This window comes from Seriola dumerili, unplaced genomic scaffold (genome assembly GCF_002260705.1).
Source record: "Seriola dumerili isolate Sdu_G_001 unplaced genomic scaffold, Sdu_1.0 BDQW01000686.1, whole genome shotgun sequence".
NCBI classification, from domain to species: domain Eukaryota; kingdom Metazoa; phylum Chordata; class Actinopteri; order Carangiformes; family Carangidae; genus Seriola; species Seriola dumerili.
The window spans coordinates 450,313-465,108 of NW_019174941.1; the positions used below are offsets into that span (position 1 = coordinate 450,313).

A 14,796-nucleotide genomic window follows, 5' to 3' on the forward strand; every position below is an offset into this window, starting at 1 on the left:
GCTGTGTCGATGGCAGTCATTCTTCTGAATATCTGATTTTCAGGAACAAAAACTTGGCCTCATCACTACGACTCTATTTTTTAGTCGGGCAAGCGTGACGCATGGACACTGCCAGAGCGCACACTTCTCGCTGAGAAACATCGTTCTTCTGCGCCCAAAGTTCAGGTTTTTCAAGTGATTTTGCCTCTTTTTTTTTTTTTTTTTGATATTTCAGTATTTTTTTCTCAAGGATGCTCGTCTCTACATGGAATAGATGCTGTGTTTTGATGTTTCTCGTCGCTGCACTGAGGACGGGGACATCCCAGGTGTCTGAGGCGCGCCCGAAGGCGAACTCCATCAAGCCAGCTCTGTTGGAAGAGACACCCACACCTGCAACAAACCGGTCCGCCACTGTCCACAGCGGGATCACGAAGAAACATAACATCCTTGCGCAGGTAATTTGAATAATCTTGTATACTATTATATTATATTTATAAATGGATAGGCCAGACCAATGTTTACGCACAACCTGAAACTGGGTAGAAGTATAAGGGCCACTGGAATCATTTATTATTAGTGGTCATAATAACTTGTAGTACTTACTTATTCTAATACAGCTGGCATCTTTTGAATTTAAATTCAATTATGAGTGTGATGTCCATGCATATAGTCGTGCGTAATTATGCGTCACGTCTTGAGAACTGTGTCCGTGGAGTTTCTTGAGGTGAACAAGTAAAATAGCCTTATGCCATTAGAACAAAATCTCTCACGTGTGAATCGTTATTGGAAATTGCAGGGATTGGACCCCTCATAAACCCTAATTGCCGTTCAGACCTGACGCCACAGCCGGGTGCAGCGCACTTCCACAGTAAATCATTAATGCCAACAGAAATGTGAGAAAAAGTTAACACTTGGTGTAATTTTCTGTCTGGGTCTTAGTGTCATTAAAGTGGTCCAGACGCTTGCTGGGATTATGAGATTCTTACTGTGGGGCCTCTGAGGGATACTCTTACCAACCACTTAATACCCACTCAAAGAGTTATCAATTCCTGCTGTTTCAACAAAGTGCCATATTATTGTAGTTTGACAGCAAACGTGGGACCAAAAGATTTGGCTGCTTTCATCCTGGGAAACTTTAAAAAAAAAAAAAAAAAAGTTGTGAACATCATGAGTAATTTTTAGCAAGTTGGGAATTAAGAAGTGGGAAATATACTAAATCATTTCTTAGAGAAGTGGATGTTTTAGTTTTAGCTTTTGAAAGGAGGTTGGAAAACTGATATCTGTGAAGAAAAGAAACATGACATGTCAGTCAAACATAAAAAAACTGACAAAAAGCCTTCATCTTCCTGAAATGTTGATTTACTGAAAAGATCACCACTAACTGTACGCTTTAAGTAAAAATGGAAGAGTATGATTATGTTGTTCTAAAAGATGCTGTTGATGCCTCACAGTATTTTGCTGAGCAGTAGATGGCACTGCCACATCTCCACCACATCCCCCTCAGCAGACAGTCTGTGTATCAGCCCACTGAAACAGCTGATTACCCTTGTCCTTACTTTTGAAGCATTTTCATTCTGCTTGATGGACTTGCCCTCTATATTTAACACTGACTTGTGTTTATACATTTGGCCGCCTCAACCGTCTGTAATATCACTTGCAGCAGCGATAGTGTTGGATATCAGTGGAGTACGTAGTGCTGAGAGCAGCGCTCTGACATCCAGCTCAGACAGAAGAAAATTATGGAAAAGCCACTTTCTCTTCTCTGCGGAGTGTGGAGATCCAACCTCAAGCAGCACTGCCAGACCTCAATTTGAACGCCTGCTTACATCTTTGCCATTGCAATAATCTGGAGCGGTTTGGAAGGGTGGACTGAGGGGAAACAATATATGTGTGCAGAGACCACCATACTGTTATAAAAGTAAAATGCCATTGTGGATGGTTAGGGTGTGCAAATGAAGATGGTTAATAGCATTTGTGGCAGGAGGGAGGTATATATGTATGTGTGTGTGTGTGTGTGTGTGTGTGTGTGTTCTGGTTGCCAGGAGGTTTTCCAGAGTTGTAGAGTAACAGCTTCAGCTCTGCCCTGGCCAGATCGCGGCTTGACGCTGGCAGGCAAACGTCACTGACCTTCTGTCTCTCATCGTACAGTGGCCATTTATGAGCAGAATAAATCAAAGATAACAAGTCTGCCTCTACTGTGAGGTTGTAATGGCAGTGTGTGGCATAGATTTAGCTCAAGAGCGATTACATGCATACTTATTATCTTTCTTAATAGGTGTACAGCTCCGATTACAGCCTTGAAACAAGCTGAATAACACAAAACAACATATTACTCAGTCATTCTCTTTTTTAAAGTGTTTCACAGCAGGCACCCCAAAATATTTTCATGTCCATCTGCATTTGTGAGGTGAATTACTGCTGATTAAGGCCTTGGGTGTAAGTGTGGAAAATGGGTATGCATCAACTCAAATTTCTCTTCATCTGCTTTATGGGAAACCTCAGTGCCAATATCCAGCAGGTAGATTTATGGTCAAGTTGTCATGCTGTTAAGTTTGTTACAATTGGTGAGCAATAGTTGGCGGATTATCACACCTCTGGAGAGTTTGCAGTGGGTTATGGATGGACATGATTGTGAGCTTGCCAGTTATGTAAGTGAGAATCATAATAATTCACCACCGTGTCCATTTTTCTCACTCAATTCTTTCTTTCTTTTTTTTTTGCCTACTATCCTCCCTATAATCCGTAGTCAAACACGAGAACAGACATCATTTTTACACGGTGTGAGGCAGCTGTTTGGGGGCCTGATAAATCCCCCGACATTTAGAGAAAAGTGCAGAAAATTACAAAAATCTTCCAATAAACTGCCCCCATTGGCTTACTTTCAGATGTAGCAAATTATCGAGGGAGAGAGTCCAGCCACCCTGCGGAGACAAGCCGCTGAAGCAGGAAACAAGGGTGTAATTTGGTGTTTTATCCATCAGATTAGAAACGCTGGTTGAAGCCCTCGGTTATAGGAAGCATTTGACAGCTTAATGTGCTTTTATTTCCTGCAGCTGCTGACAACGTTTGGCGATAAGGGTTATATTAATCACTCAGAAACCAGGGTCAGGTTCTGGCTATCCCTTGGCGTTGAATCAGCGCAAACTGCTGAGTGTTTTCCCCGTTGTCTCAGCCCTTTTCACATCAGCCTGACTGGAGTAAAACCGACAAAACCAAAACCTCTAAGACCTTGACAGCCAGCGCTCGTGGGTGGCACTGTTGGCTCCTTGGAAGGGAACCAACAGAAATGGATAGCACGGGCAGGCAGTGCTCACCACTGTAACCTCTGAACCCACAAGGGAACCGACAGCGTGGCTGCATTCATGCAGTACATGTCTGTAAAACATCAGCAGCCTTAACTAGTTGCTTTATTTAATTAAACACAGGGATCACTTTAACAGGCAATCTCTGAGGGCTCTGGCTATAAAAGTACAGCCACGTCTTTTCTCTCCCTAAGCCCTGCCTACCTCCTCCTCCCCAACCTAAAATGACTGTTTAGCGATCCTAATGAGCTGAGAAAGAGAGAGAAAAGGCAGCGCGAGGTGTGACTGCTTGTTAGCGCTCGGCTTCGTTTGTGCTTCGGCTCTCCTGTCCTTTGGCCTTTCCCAGTCTGTGGGTCCCTTGGGCACCGTGTGGGCCCTGCGCTGGAGCCATTAGGGGCCTCCTATTGCGACCTCTTTTACTGTAATTGGACCTGTTAATGAGAGAGGAGACCCGTGCACATCTCATTTCACAGGATTACACCTTTTAGAGCAGCACACCTCCTAGATTTACCATCGAGAGCGTTCCCCTTGCCTTTGATAGTCTTTGAAGACAGTGCTCGTGTGAGGTGATTGTGTGCCTTTCTTTGTGTCCGAGGAATAAGATCAACCCAGAATGTATACTTAACTTAAGGAGGGTCTAGTTTTTGGAGACGTTGGGTCCCTGCACTCAAATGAGACATGCCCATAAACACATGTGTTTTGAGTGATGAAAGACACAGAGCTGTGTTTGAAGACATGGTTTGTAAGAGTGACTTGTGCGCAGCCATCCCTATGTAATCTGATACTGGCTGTCTATGCTTTCAGGGCATATGAAGTTTGTTTGTTCAGTGACATCGTTTATTTGACTCTGGCCCCTGCCAGAGGCCCCTGCCACTCATTAACACCATTCACAGTTTCAGGTTACTTGCTTGATCTCTGAAGGTCAAGTGCAATCACGACACGGAGCTCGAAAAGTGTGGATGTGGACCAAATGTGTGAAGAAGTCCTTGGCTTTAGGTTTATTGTGGGGTTTTTTCTGTTGCTTTTCTTTCCAGATAACCAATGCAAATACAGCATATATGAAATGCTCTACCTTGTTACTCATGTAGAAATGGTAAAAGATAATTAAGGAGGGAGAGGGGGTCAGAAAAGATGAGGGCAGACTTCTTTTCAAGGAGAGCAGGGAAGCATTATTTATATATTTTTTTCACCATGAATTTTCTCTCAGCCTTCCTTTGCAATATCATGAATAAGTACATAAAAATGTATCGTTCTCATGTTCCATGGTTTATGCAGATGCACTTTGTCATATGCAGAGAACAACAGCTCTGTCTCAGGCTTTATTAACGTGTTCGTTGCTGGCCCACGTCAGGGGTTTCATTAAGTAATTAGGTTTAAATGACCTCCTATTAAACAACAAACTATATTGTTTGTCCGTGACCTCTGGAGCAACACCCAGCGCCTGCACGTGTTTTCCCATCTGATGCTTTCCAAAATGGTTCCAAATCATTGTTGAAGAATAACTCTGTTTTATGACGTGACAATGCTATGGTTATGGTTTGGTTAGGTTTAGACACAAAATCGACCTGGTTAGGTTTAGTGACAAAAGCCCTTAAAATTAAAGTTGGGAAAACATTGAGGTTTGGGTTAAAATGATCACTTAGTTCAGGTTAGGGGAACCTTTGTAGTGATAGTTACAATAATGAACACTTGGTTAAGGATAGGGAATGGTTGTGGTCATGTTAAAAAAAAAAAGAAAAAACAATGCAAAGTTAACTGTCGGTTGGAAATGGGAAATAAACAATGGTTTCCTGTGTTAAAGTCTGATCTGTTGTTGACCATCCACATGGACCTCCTGCCTGTGTGGACTTTGTCACTCTATAACGTCACCTTACTTTGTCCTTGTGTGTCTTAAATTGGGGTACATGGTTAAACAATTTAATACTTGTATATTATTGTGGGGGATGGTCAGTGGGAGGATTCAAAGACCCCATGAGTATTGCTGGGAAACGGCCTTGCTTTGTTTGCAAAGTGAAACCCTCCTCACTTTTCCAATTATTTTCATCCTGTCCCTAAATCTGAAACCCTCACACTCCAACTAAGCAGAAGAGACTTTATTTTTATGCATTACGGGGCACTTCCATCAAATCATATCAGCACTTTGAAATGACTGTACAGAGATAAATAAGGGATCCTGAGACCAGGGGGAGGGTTCAAAGCCCTGTATATCCTGTAGTAAATCCCTTGTAGATTGTTGCTCCCGCACATGTAAGTTTCCTCTTCAAAGTCACAGCGATTTACCAGCACGAAAGCATCACGAGACAGGGCCAGGGGGCTTCCCTTATGGCTCTCTGTCTGTCTCTGCCTTTATCGTCTCACCAGCATACCAAGAGAGGCTGCAGAGTACACAGTTCTCAGCCCACTTCCTGCGCAGGATCCAAGGCAGCGCTTTTATGTGCGAAAGCTGTCTAGGGAAAAATAAGGGAGCAACAGAAAAAAGATGTGAGATGAATGAGATGCATCCAAATGAAGCCCTGTCTCTCAGAAGTTGCGAATAAGGCATTTTAAAACATGACAAGATAAGGCGAGATTATCTGCCGTGATTTGGGGGTCAGCCTTGTATCATTGGGTTTCAAAGGGCTGTCTTGTGGTTTGAGTCATGATGGAAGAGGTGAGCCCCGTTCTTCTTCTTCTTCTTCTAAGCCCGACCACCCCTGCCCCCACATGCGCGATGCACTGTAATCGATCCAAGTCTGCCGGCCAGAAACACAGATAGAAATCAGAGCAGGTAGTATGAAGTACTACAGCATGTGGCCGGGGCCATTTGTCATCATATTTAGATAACAGCACATTTTTTATGTCAGGGAAAAAAACTCCCACTGCACTTTCTCGAACTTCTCTTCAGACCATATATTTCCAGCATTTCACCATCTCCTCAGCTGTGATTACACCAATAGTTCATGGCAATATTTCTCTGAATGAGCAGTCGACACTGACACAGAAAAACCCGGTTGGATCATGAAAGTTAATTCTAGACCTTGGAAATAGTAGCTTGACAAAACCTAAGAATTTTGGACTTTATTTTGAGGAAAATACTTATTGCTTTCTTGCCAAGGTCTAGATGAAAGGATCAATACCAATTTAACATGTGAGTGTTAAGTATGGAGTTGGAGCCAGGAGATGGTTAGCTTAGCTTAACAGCTTAGCTTAGAGGGGAAACAGGAGCAAGCAGTTAGCTAGTCTCTCTGCAAAAATACACCTATTGTACCAGCATAAAGCTAATTCATATGTTGCAACCTTTTCCCCTATTTTTATCCATACACAAACAGAATTTTAAAGGAATAATTTGCTCTTTTACAGGGAGTTATTAATAACTCTGACTTTCCACACAGTCATAGTGCTGGACAGGCAAATAAATTGTTCTGCACAAAATAGTTACATTATGTAAACCCGTCTGAAACTATTAATTCTAGTTTTTACATTTCTGATTATGTAGGGCTAAACAAATAGGAAACTGACTTCGGAGAGGCCAAGGCTAACTGTTTCCCTCTGCTTCCAGTCGACAGGAGATTCTTCTTTCCATTTAACTCTCAAGTGAGCAAAAAAGAGACAAGACTTTCCCAAAATGTCAAACCATTTCTTTCAGATGTTTACTGTCAAAGAAAAGCTTGGATTTCAAGATTGCAATTCAGTGAAGTTTAATACTACACTTCCCATAAACTTGATAGCATCTTTATTAGACCCTACCTGCCTGGTAAATGGCCATGTCTATCAAACACCATGCCTTTTGTGTAAACTTTTTGTTAAAAAAAAAAAGAAAAAAAAAAGTAGTCTCCAGCTCAAGCCAAGTTAACTTTGATGATATCACTCTGCCTATTTTCTCACACTTGACGGAGCTCCTCCAGAACCACAGAAGACATCATACAAGTGTTTTTACAGGCTAACCTGTGTAGTCTTCATAACCAATAAACTGATGGTGTAAAATCAGTGTGTTTCCCCTATAAAATAAGGCCTTTGAATATTCTGAGAACAGTTCTCAACATTGTACTAATTAAGAAATATTTGGAATCCATCAAACACCAGGGCTTTCTTACTTTCATCAACACATTAAGCATCTGCATCATGGCAATCTGTCATAATGATAGATGAGCATTCAGCCTAATATTCCTGCTCATTTTTCTACAACTATCATTGCCTCCATGTGTTTCCAGCCTGAGAAAGTCAGTATGGCATCCGTCCAACGAGTCTAATCTTGTTCACTTTCTGAAGCACGAGGACACCGAGCAACAACTTCTAATGTGCTGATATATTCATATGTTTGAGAGCTTATTGAAACATGTGGTGTACATTCATGTTTGGAGTGATGCCTGGTCTTCTGCGCATGGCCTCCCCTCTCAGCTGACCTTCATACTCCAAATGGTGTTTGCTATTTATTGTGGCTATAATGATTTTGCTCTGATTTAAACGTCTTTCATGATCATTCGTATGTTTATTGTTCTATGTTTGTCAGTGGTAAGCCATACTAAATCAGATCTGTCAGTGCAGTGCCAACTGAATGTGGCTGGCCAGCCAAACATGTTGTTCTAATGTCAATCTTCACTGGACATGATTTACACTGTCAGAATTCATATCCGGCTCTTTTTCTTTTCTTTTTTTCTTTTTTTTTTTTACTAATCTGCATATTTGAATAGGTATAATATTGTGCAAATGTCTGACAACTCATCAACCCATCCATTGTAATAACGATACCCTGAAATCAAATTGAATAGCTTGAAATAAGATAAAGATGTTCAGCCATTGGAGGAAACATAGTTGCCTGACATTACTGCGACCCGAGCCCGAACCTGAGTATTGATGCAGCTGTTCGAAATGTCCCTCTCCTTTGATGAGTTCAGTGCAAATTCATGACATTATTTCATTTGTCTGAGGAGTTCATTTGATTCGTGATACAATTTATGTCAAGCTTCTTTGCTCCTGTTCCAAGTCCAATGGCGACAGGACTCGCATGTGCAAGGAATTATATCAAGACAGCCGTTCCAGTAAAACTTCCCATTGGTGTAACACATTTGTTATGGAAAAAATGAGCTTGGTTTTAATTGTACTTTGCACAGTTGTGGACAGTGGATTTTATGTTTGTAAGGTGGTGGTTTTTCTAGTGTGGTCATTTCAGTCCACTTACAGAAAAGACCTGAAGGTTGCTCATGTGCTTTTCTACAGTTACTACTATTACAATTGAAAATCTCAACAGCAATGTCTCTTTCCAGAGCAAACTTCTCAAACAAGGAGGAAACTGTTGGAAAACCTTTGACTCAAAACAAAGTGACTCCAACAGTAACTGGGATATCTTCTATTGCCTGGTTTTCCTGCTGAGGAAAAGATAAGAGATGAGATAAAATAACCTATGATAGGATTTTCTTGGATTGAATACCTGCTCGACATAATGCAATGCAGGTTACGTAACGTACAATTTCTCAGGGTTTTTCTGGTCTTGTTTTTGATCCAACCAAAATTTTGCACAGCACTTCAATACAGCAATATTGCATATGAATTTAAGAACCGATGTGGACTAGAGGGAAAAGACCCAGCACAGCCCTGAGAGATTCAGTTTGAGCGCTCTTGTCTTCAGGGGATAGAGTCTCCAAAGACCTATAAACAGGAACATAACATGCATTTTATTTGGCTTGTCAACTGCTTGCTATAATATGAATTTTGCAGCCTGAAATGCATGGTGCAACTGGTGGTGCATTGATTAGAAGGAATGCTGGGATTATGTTAGTTCTGTGTGAGCATGTGTTTGCTGGGTGTTTCTTTCCTTTCACAGCAGTGCTTCTGCAATACAGCAATCTGATCATTTGGTAGAAATTTGGTGGATATTGATGTCCTTGTGTGGGAAGATACAGAATCTCCACCATCACAAATATGAGCCATTAAACAGCCATCCAAAGACTGGAGTAATTTCCCTTTAGAAACGTACATTTTAATGACATTAGATGTTGACTGTGAACTGCATGATTGATGTGTCCATCAGCCAGTCCGCAGCATCTTTCCAGAAAGTAGCATCCTGATATGTATCATTCTGAATGAGAACAGAATGAAACCACAGATGTCATTAAGAAAACCATTCACATCTATATCACAGCCACATGTGTGCGTGTTTCATGTAGTTTTATTTTCCTTAGGCAAATATATCAAAGTCAAATTTCAAAGGCAGCATTTATTGTATTGATCAGAAAACCAGTAGTTGAGCTTTTGAATTAGTCCTGCTCATGTCTGTCAATGTAAAGCCACAAACATCACACAAAACACAACTGCAACTTATGTCATGCACATAATCTGAGCAGGTGGGCGATGCAACTGCAACCACACTATCGCCAATACACTCCTTCAAATGTACGATGTGGTAAGAGCTGTTCATACTGTGGATTTAAAAGGCTGATATCACTGAAATGATGCACTCCAACCACTCTTTTATTAAGATGAATGTGTGCTCGTGCCATGTAGTTTGTACTGTATGTTTTCACAGAGTGAGTAAAGGCATCTTTTCCTCAGCAGGTGTATCCATGCAGCAATGATAAGGAGTGCACTGTAGGCAGCTACTGCCACAGCCCTCAACAGGCTCCCTCTCGCTGCCTCACCTGCCGCAGGAGGAAGAAGCGTTGCCATCGAGATGCCATGTGCTGCCCTGGGAACCGCTGCAGCAACTGTATGTACCTGAAACATGAACACACACACACACACACACACACACAGACACACATGCACACAATTCCAGTTCATGTCAGTCTCAGTTATATTGTTACTGCAGGGTGCAATTTAGAAATTTGATTTCTTGTTTTATGCAAATAATCTGGAAAAAGTGACTTGTTGTAGGTCACTGAACAAATAGTACTACAGTATCTAGCCCAGAGACTCAGTGAAGGAGCCAATACATTTAAATAATGCTGAACACATGCCTCAAACAGAAACCTGAACTATAGTTGCATTAAATTGATTCCCAGAGGTTCTGATAAAATGCACTTCTTTGCTTTAAGCTGACATAGCTGCACACAGTGACAGATGTTACCTGCCTTCACAGTTACCTCTCCTAAAAAGTCCTGTTTCTGTTTTCTTCTTTTCCTCTCTGCAGATATTTGTGTCCCTATCTCTGAGAGTGTGCTCTCACCTCACATCTCAGCATTAGATGAGCATAACAAACTCGCCACCAAAGACCACAACTGGAGGAAGAGTGGCAAAGCACATGCTAAGCATTCTCTTAAAGGTAAGATTTGCATATCTCTGGCGTTATGTTTAAACCATGTCCACCAGAAACCCTACCGTCTCTGAGCACTGTCACCGTTGTCTTTCTTCTCATCTCCTTTGCCGTCATCCTCACTAAACCCGGTCTGGATGGCTGAATCTTTCTGTTGTTCACTTTCTGCATGTCCTACAGAGTTCATGGGCGACGCCAGTCCACAAACTATGTTGATAATTACCCCTCTGCTCATATGTCAGTGTCTGGGAGCCCAAAGCACAGCTTGGGGAGCCTAGAAGAAACCACAATGCCCCTGCTGTTTCTGCACCTACACAAACCCATGCAAACACTTTCCCTGACAGCGCATATAGTGTGGTGCACAAGTGAAAACCACAGAATGCAGATTTGGCACGATTATAGCTAATAACTCACCGAGCCCCCTGCTTTGCGTTCGTGTCACCTGATTTAAGGTAATGTAAGGGCCTATCCATAAAGCAATGCATTTAACGAGCCTCTTAAACCAACTCTAATGCACCTTCAAGACAGCACGCTGTAAGACTAAAATCAATGTGAAAATAACACCACCACTTGATGTTGCTATAAATAAGGCCATTTCATTTTATTTGTGCTTGACTCACTCCCTCTCCTTAAACATTATTACTTTATAATGGCCTAACACGAGTCGCTGCTTGAGAAAAATCCACCCAGGGAATCAGTGGTGTTAAAGCAGAGAACGAGCAGTCAAGGCTTAGCAGGCCATCGTGCTGATGGTTGGAACTTCATATTGAAATAACTAATCAGCAGAGTGTGGTTTTGTCAGGGATACAGGACGACTGGTTTGAATGATAAAGCAGCCTTTGGCAAGAAGTGATATACATTTAAATGTTTTCCACAGAAAAAAAACAAACAAAAAAAACTGCATGACTAAATTGTACTAATTATGCATCCATCGGAGTAATACTGACCACCTGCCAAGAACATCAGACTCAGACCAGATGGGACTATATGGTTAATATACAGAATAAGCAAATTGTTTGCTTGATTTATGTCAAAAGCTTCATGTGTTTCTTTGGTCTCTGACATGGCCACACATAATGCAATCTGAACTGAAATGTGAAGAAAGGGTTGCTAAACTTGTCCGTATGGAAAACATAACAGCTTAATGAACAGTGATTATACGTTTCCTTTTCTTTATTTAACTGAGGCACTATACAGCAAACTCCAAGATGCTGGAATGGTTTATAATTTCATGCGGGTCTTTTATGTCTCTGATGAAGCATTTGTTTCTGTTTTTCCAAGTAGAGATATGCCAACTTGATATACAGTGTGGAGTTTGTTGTTGGCTGGTTCACCCCTGATCAGTGCTGTTTCTTGTCTTCCTTTGTTAGGGCATGAGGGCGACCCTTGCCTGCGCTCATCTGACTGCTCGGAGGGCTACTGCTGTGCCCGCCATTTCTGGACCAAAATCTGCAAGCCGGTGCTGAGGCTGGGAGAGGTGTGCACCAAGCAGAGGAAGAAAGGCTCTCACGGCTTGGAAATCTTCCAGCGCTGTGACTGTGCCAAGGGCCTCTCCTGCAAGGTGTGGAAAGACGCCACCTCCTCGTCCAAGTCCAGGCTCCACATGTGCCAGAAGATCTGAAGCGGAGGCAGCTGCTGTCGGCATAGAGGCCTCTGTCTCCATCTGCCAGGGAAAGTTTTTTTAAAGGATGGGTTGTGGCTGTATTGAAAAGGAAAGGAGTAAGAGACAGAGACTAACAAGAGACAGAACAGACTGCGTGGGTTCAAGCTCGCTACTCAGCAAGCGCAGAGCGAATGGGGAATGCTTTAATGTGTTTGCTGTGAGTGGTCCATCCCTGCACCCACATACAAACACGCACCACCACCACACGCACACATACACCTCACAGCTTTGTGAGATCAATGAGCTCACGGTGTGTTTGCTCACAAATACAGCAAACATTTTACACAAACATTTTGATGACATTCAGGGAGCCACAGAGTTAGCCAGTAGTTGCTGTGAGAGGTGTGGACCTTTTCTAGATAGAGCGGCAGCAGACGTAGCAGTCTTTCATCAAGCTTCAACTTATATTAATAATAAGACAAGTAGAATATTTACATAGAAGCCATATTTTTACTGCACAGCACATTCTTTACCAAAGTCCAAAATCCATTTGTATAAAAGATCAGATGTGTTTCACTACTGGATCTGAATTTTGCCATGATGCGTTGTCTGCTTTGTTAAATTTCAGTATCATATTGTTTGCTTTAAGTCTTGAAGAATTCAGCTATTACTATGCGAGACATTAACAACCAGTAACGATGTCCAGACCCCATAAATACCGGTTATATCATATGAGGAACTAATTGCATACACTGTTCACTCCAGAGCTTGACTTGTGCGAAGAATTAAAGAACATTTACATTAGAGTGATGAGTTTCATCTGGGGCATTAGCTCCTTGCCCGATTTTTAGCCACAAGAAGAGAGATAAAGTATTGTGTCCGTTGTGGGAACCTTGTTTGATCTGTCAGATACAGCTGCAATCTATTGTGATACAACTGTGTGGGTTAAAACGGTTTGCACTGAGGTAGTGCTCTGCTGCAGACTTAGTGGTTCCGATACTAGACAGAGGATGGTTCTGCTTTTCCAATCACATGAACAGGATTCAAGGATACGATGGAAGTGCAATTTTTTCCGTTTACAAAGCCAGTAGGAATGGAGACGTGAGGAGATTGATTAGAGTTACAAAAATGCTCCATAAACCTGATGTTTTCAAAGAGAATCGCAGTTCGAATCAACATTTTTGTGGATGGCACACGGCCTTGCATATTTTTCTGTTATTTCAAATATGACGGTATACTTTCTTCTCTGTTCAGTTTCCTGTTGTACTGGAGGTGAAGCAATGCTTTTGTCAGTACCACGCCTTTAAACAACCAGTACCTACATAGTCCATGTAATATCACATTTGCCTCCTTTTGCTTTAATGTTTTTAGAGCATCAAATACACATATTTTGTAACCATTTAAAAATACCAATAAGCTCTTATATTGTAAATAGACTGGAAACAATGAAAATGTATTTAAGAATCAATGTATATCATGTACATATAATAAAAGTATGAATCTTAAACATTACAGCAAAAATGATCTAGGTGAGAAGAGTATAAAGGGATGAGACAGGACAAGCACAGTTGGGCAAAATAATGTGGTAATGATAAAAGCTGTGTTTATAGAGAAGAGGGGAAAGGCATAGATAGCTTTGACTGATATTACAGACTAGATGCATCGGAAGGATAGTTCCTAAAAGAAAGAAAAAGCACATTAATTTCCAAATAGTTTGTGTAAATGGTGTGTAAATGGTCTCAAGATTTATATCCCATTAAATATTGTTTGTGTGAATACTTCCCATTGATTTCTTTTGCGTATTTACAATGATGAATGAATAAAAGAATGTATTTTGTATCACTGGCTACACAGGACTTGTTATTGCTCATTGGGTTGCCTCTTCTGTTGAGTTTAAAGACAGGTGAGATGAAAAATTAGATTACATTATTAATTTTGTTACCATTTACAGTAATGAAATGAAAATTATATAAGTTAACTGAGTAACAGAACAGGGCTTCTTTCAGACATACAAAACGTCAATTAAGAAATTGCTCATTCAAAAAGCATCAGCTGTTCCGCCTGCTTCTTTTCATAACATCAACGTTAAAGCCACTAAAAACTTGATTTCAGATCTTAAAGGTGCCCTGTTATGTTTACGTGTCATAAATGAGTTGAATGCATTTCCTTTTAGAAGAGTTTGAAAGCTGCATTGTTTCTATCCATGTTTACTTGCTAACAGATTCCTTCTCTCTTGAGTTTTGTTGGCACATTGCTGTGTTTCTTGGCATGTTACCATCATGGGCAGGAATACAGCAGGAACGCATATCTGCAACACTGTGAATGTGCTCCTGAGCTCTACTAGTGGTCAAAAACTACAGGGTACCTAGGTTTTTATCAATACCATCACATATGTATGATTACAAACATCAATTATTATAAAGAACATAATGTGGGGACTACACCTCCAGTGTAATTACAATGAATTTATACCGTAAATGATACAAAAACATACGTTTTTAAATCAGATGAAAGCCATATCCATATATTATTACAAGTAACCTGCAGTGGTTATGCATGATAAAAATTAACTGAGCTCTGAAAAGTGAAAATATTAGCAGGATTAAATGCTACCATCTAAACCAACCATCTAATCTAAGCTGAAATGATTATAATTCAAAATGTATCTTGGAGAGGGACTGATG

At 41.1% G+C, this 14,796-nt stretch overlaps 1 protein-coding gene across 2 annotated transcripts; it reads left to right on the forward strand.

The window, feature by feature from the left end:
- The first annotated feature begins 230 nt into the window (after positions 1 to 230).
- On the forward strand, positions 231 to 13,918 carry dkk2 (dickkopf WNT signaling pathway inhibitor 2). Of its 2 annotated transcripts, none has more exons than XM_022765446.1 (4): positions 231 to 434; positions 9,813 to 9,963; positions 10,387 to 10,518; positions 11,880 to 13,918. In XM_022765446.1, the coding sequence occupies exons 1-4, from the start codon at positions 231 to 233 to the stop codon at positions 12,128 to 12,130; spliced, it is 738 nt and encodes a 245-aa protein (XP_022621167.1). In that variant the 3' UTR covers positions 12,131 to 13,918. The 2 variants fall into 2 exon arrangements, with proteins under 2 accessions (XP_022621167.1, XP_022621165.1); XM_022765444.1 differs by having other exon boundaries at positions 9,810 to 9,963; positions 11,880 to 13,917.
- The last annotated feature ends 878 nt before the right edge of the window (positions 13,919 to 14,796 follow it).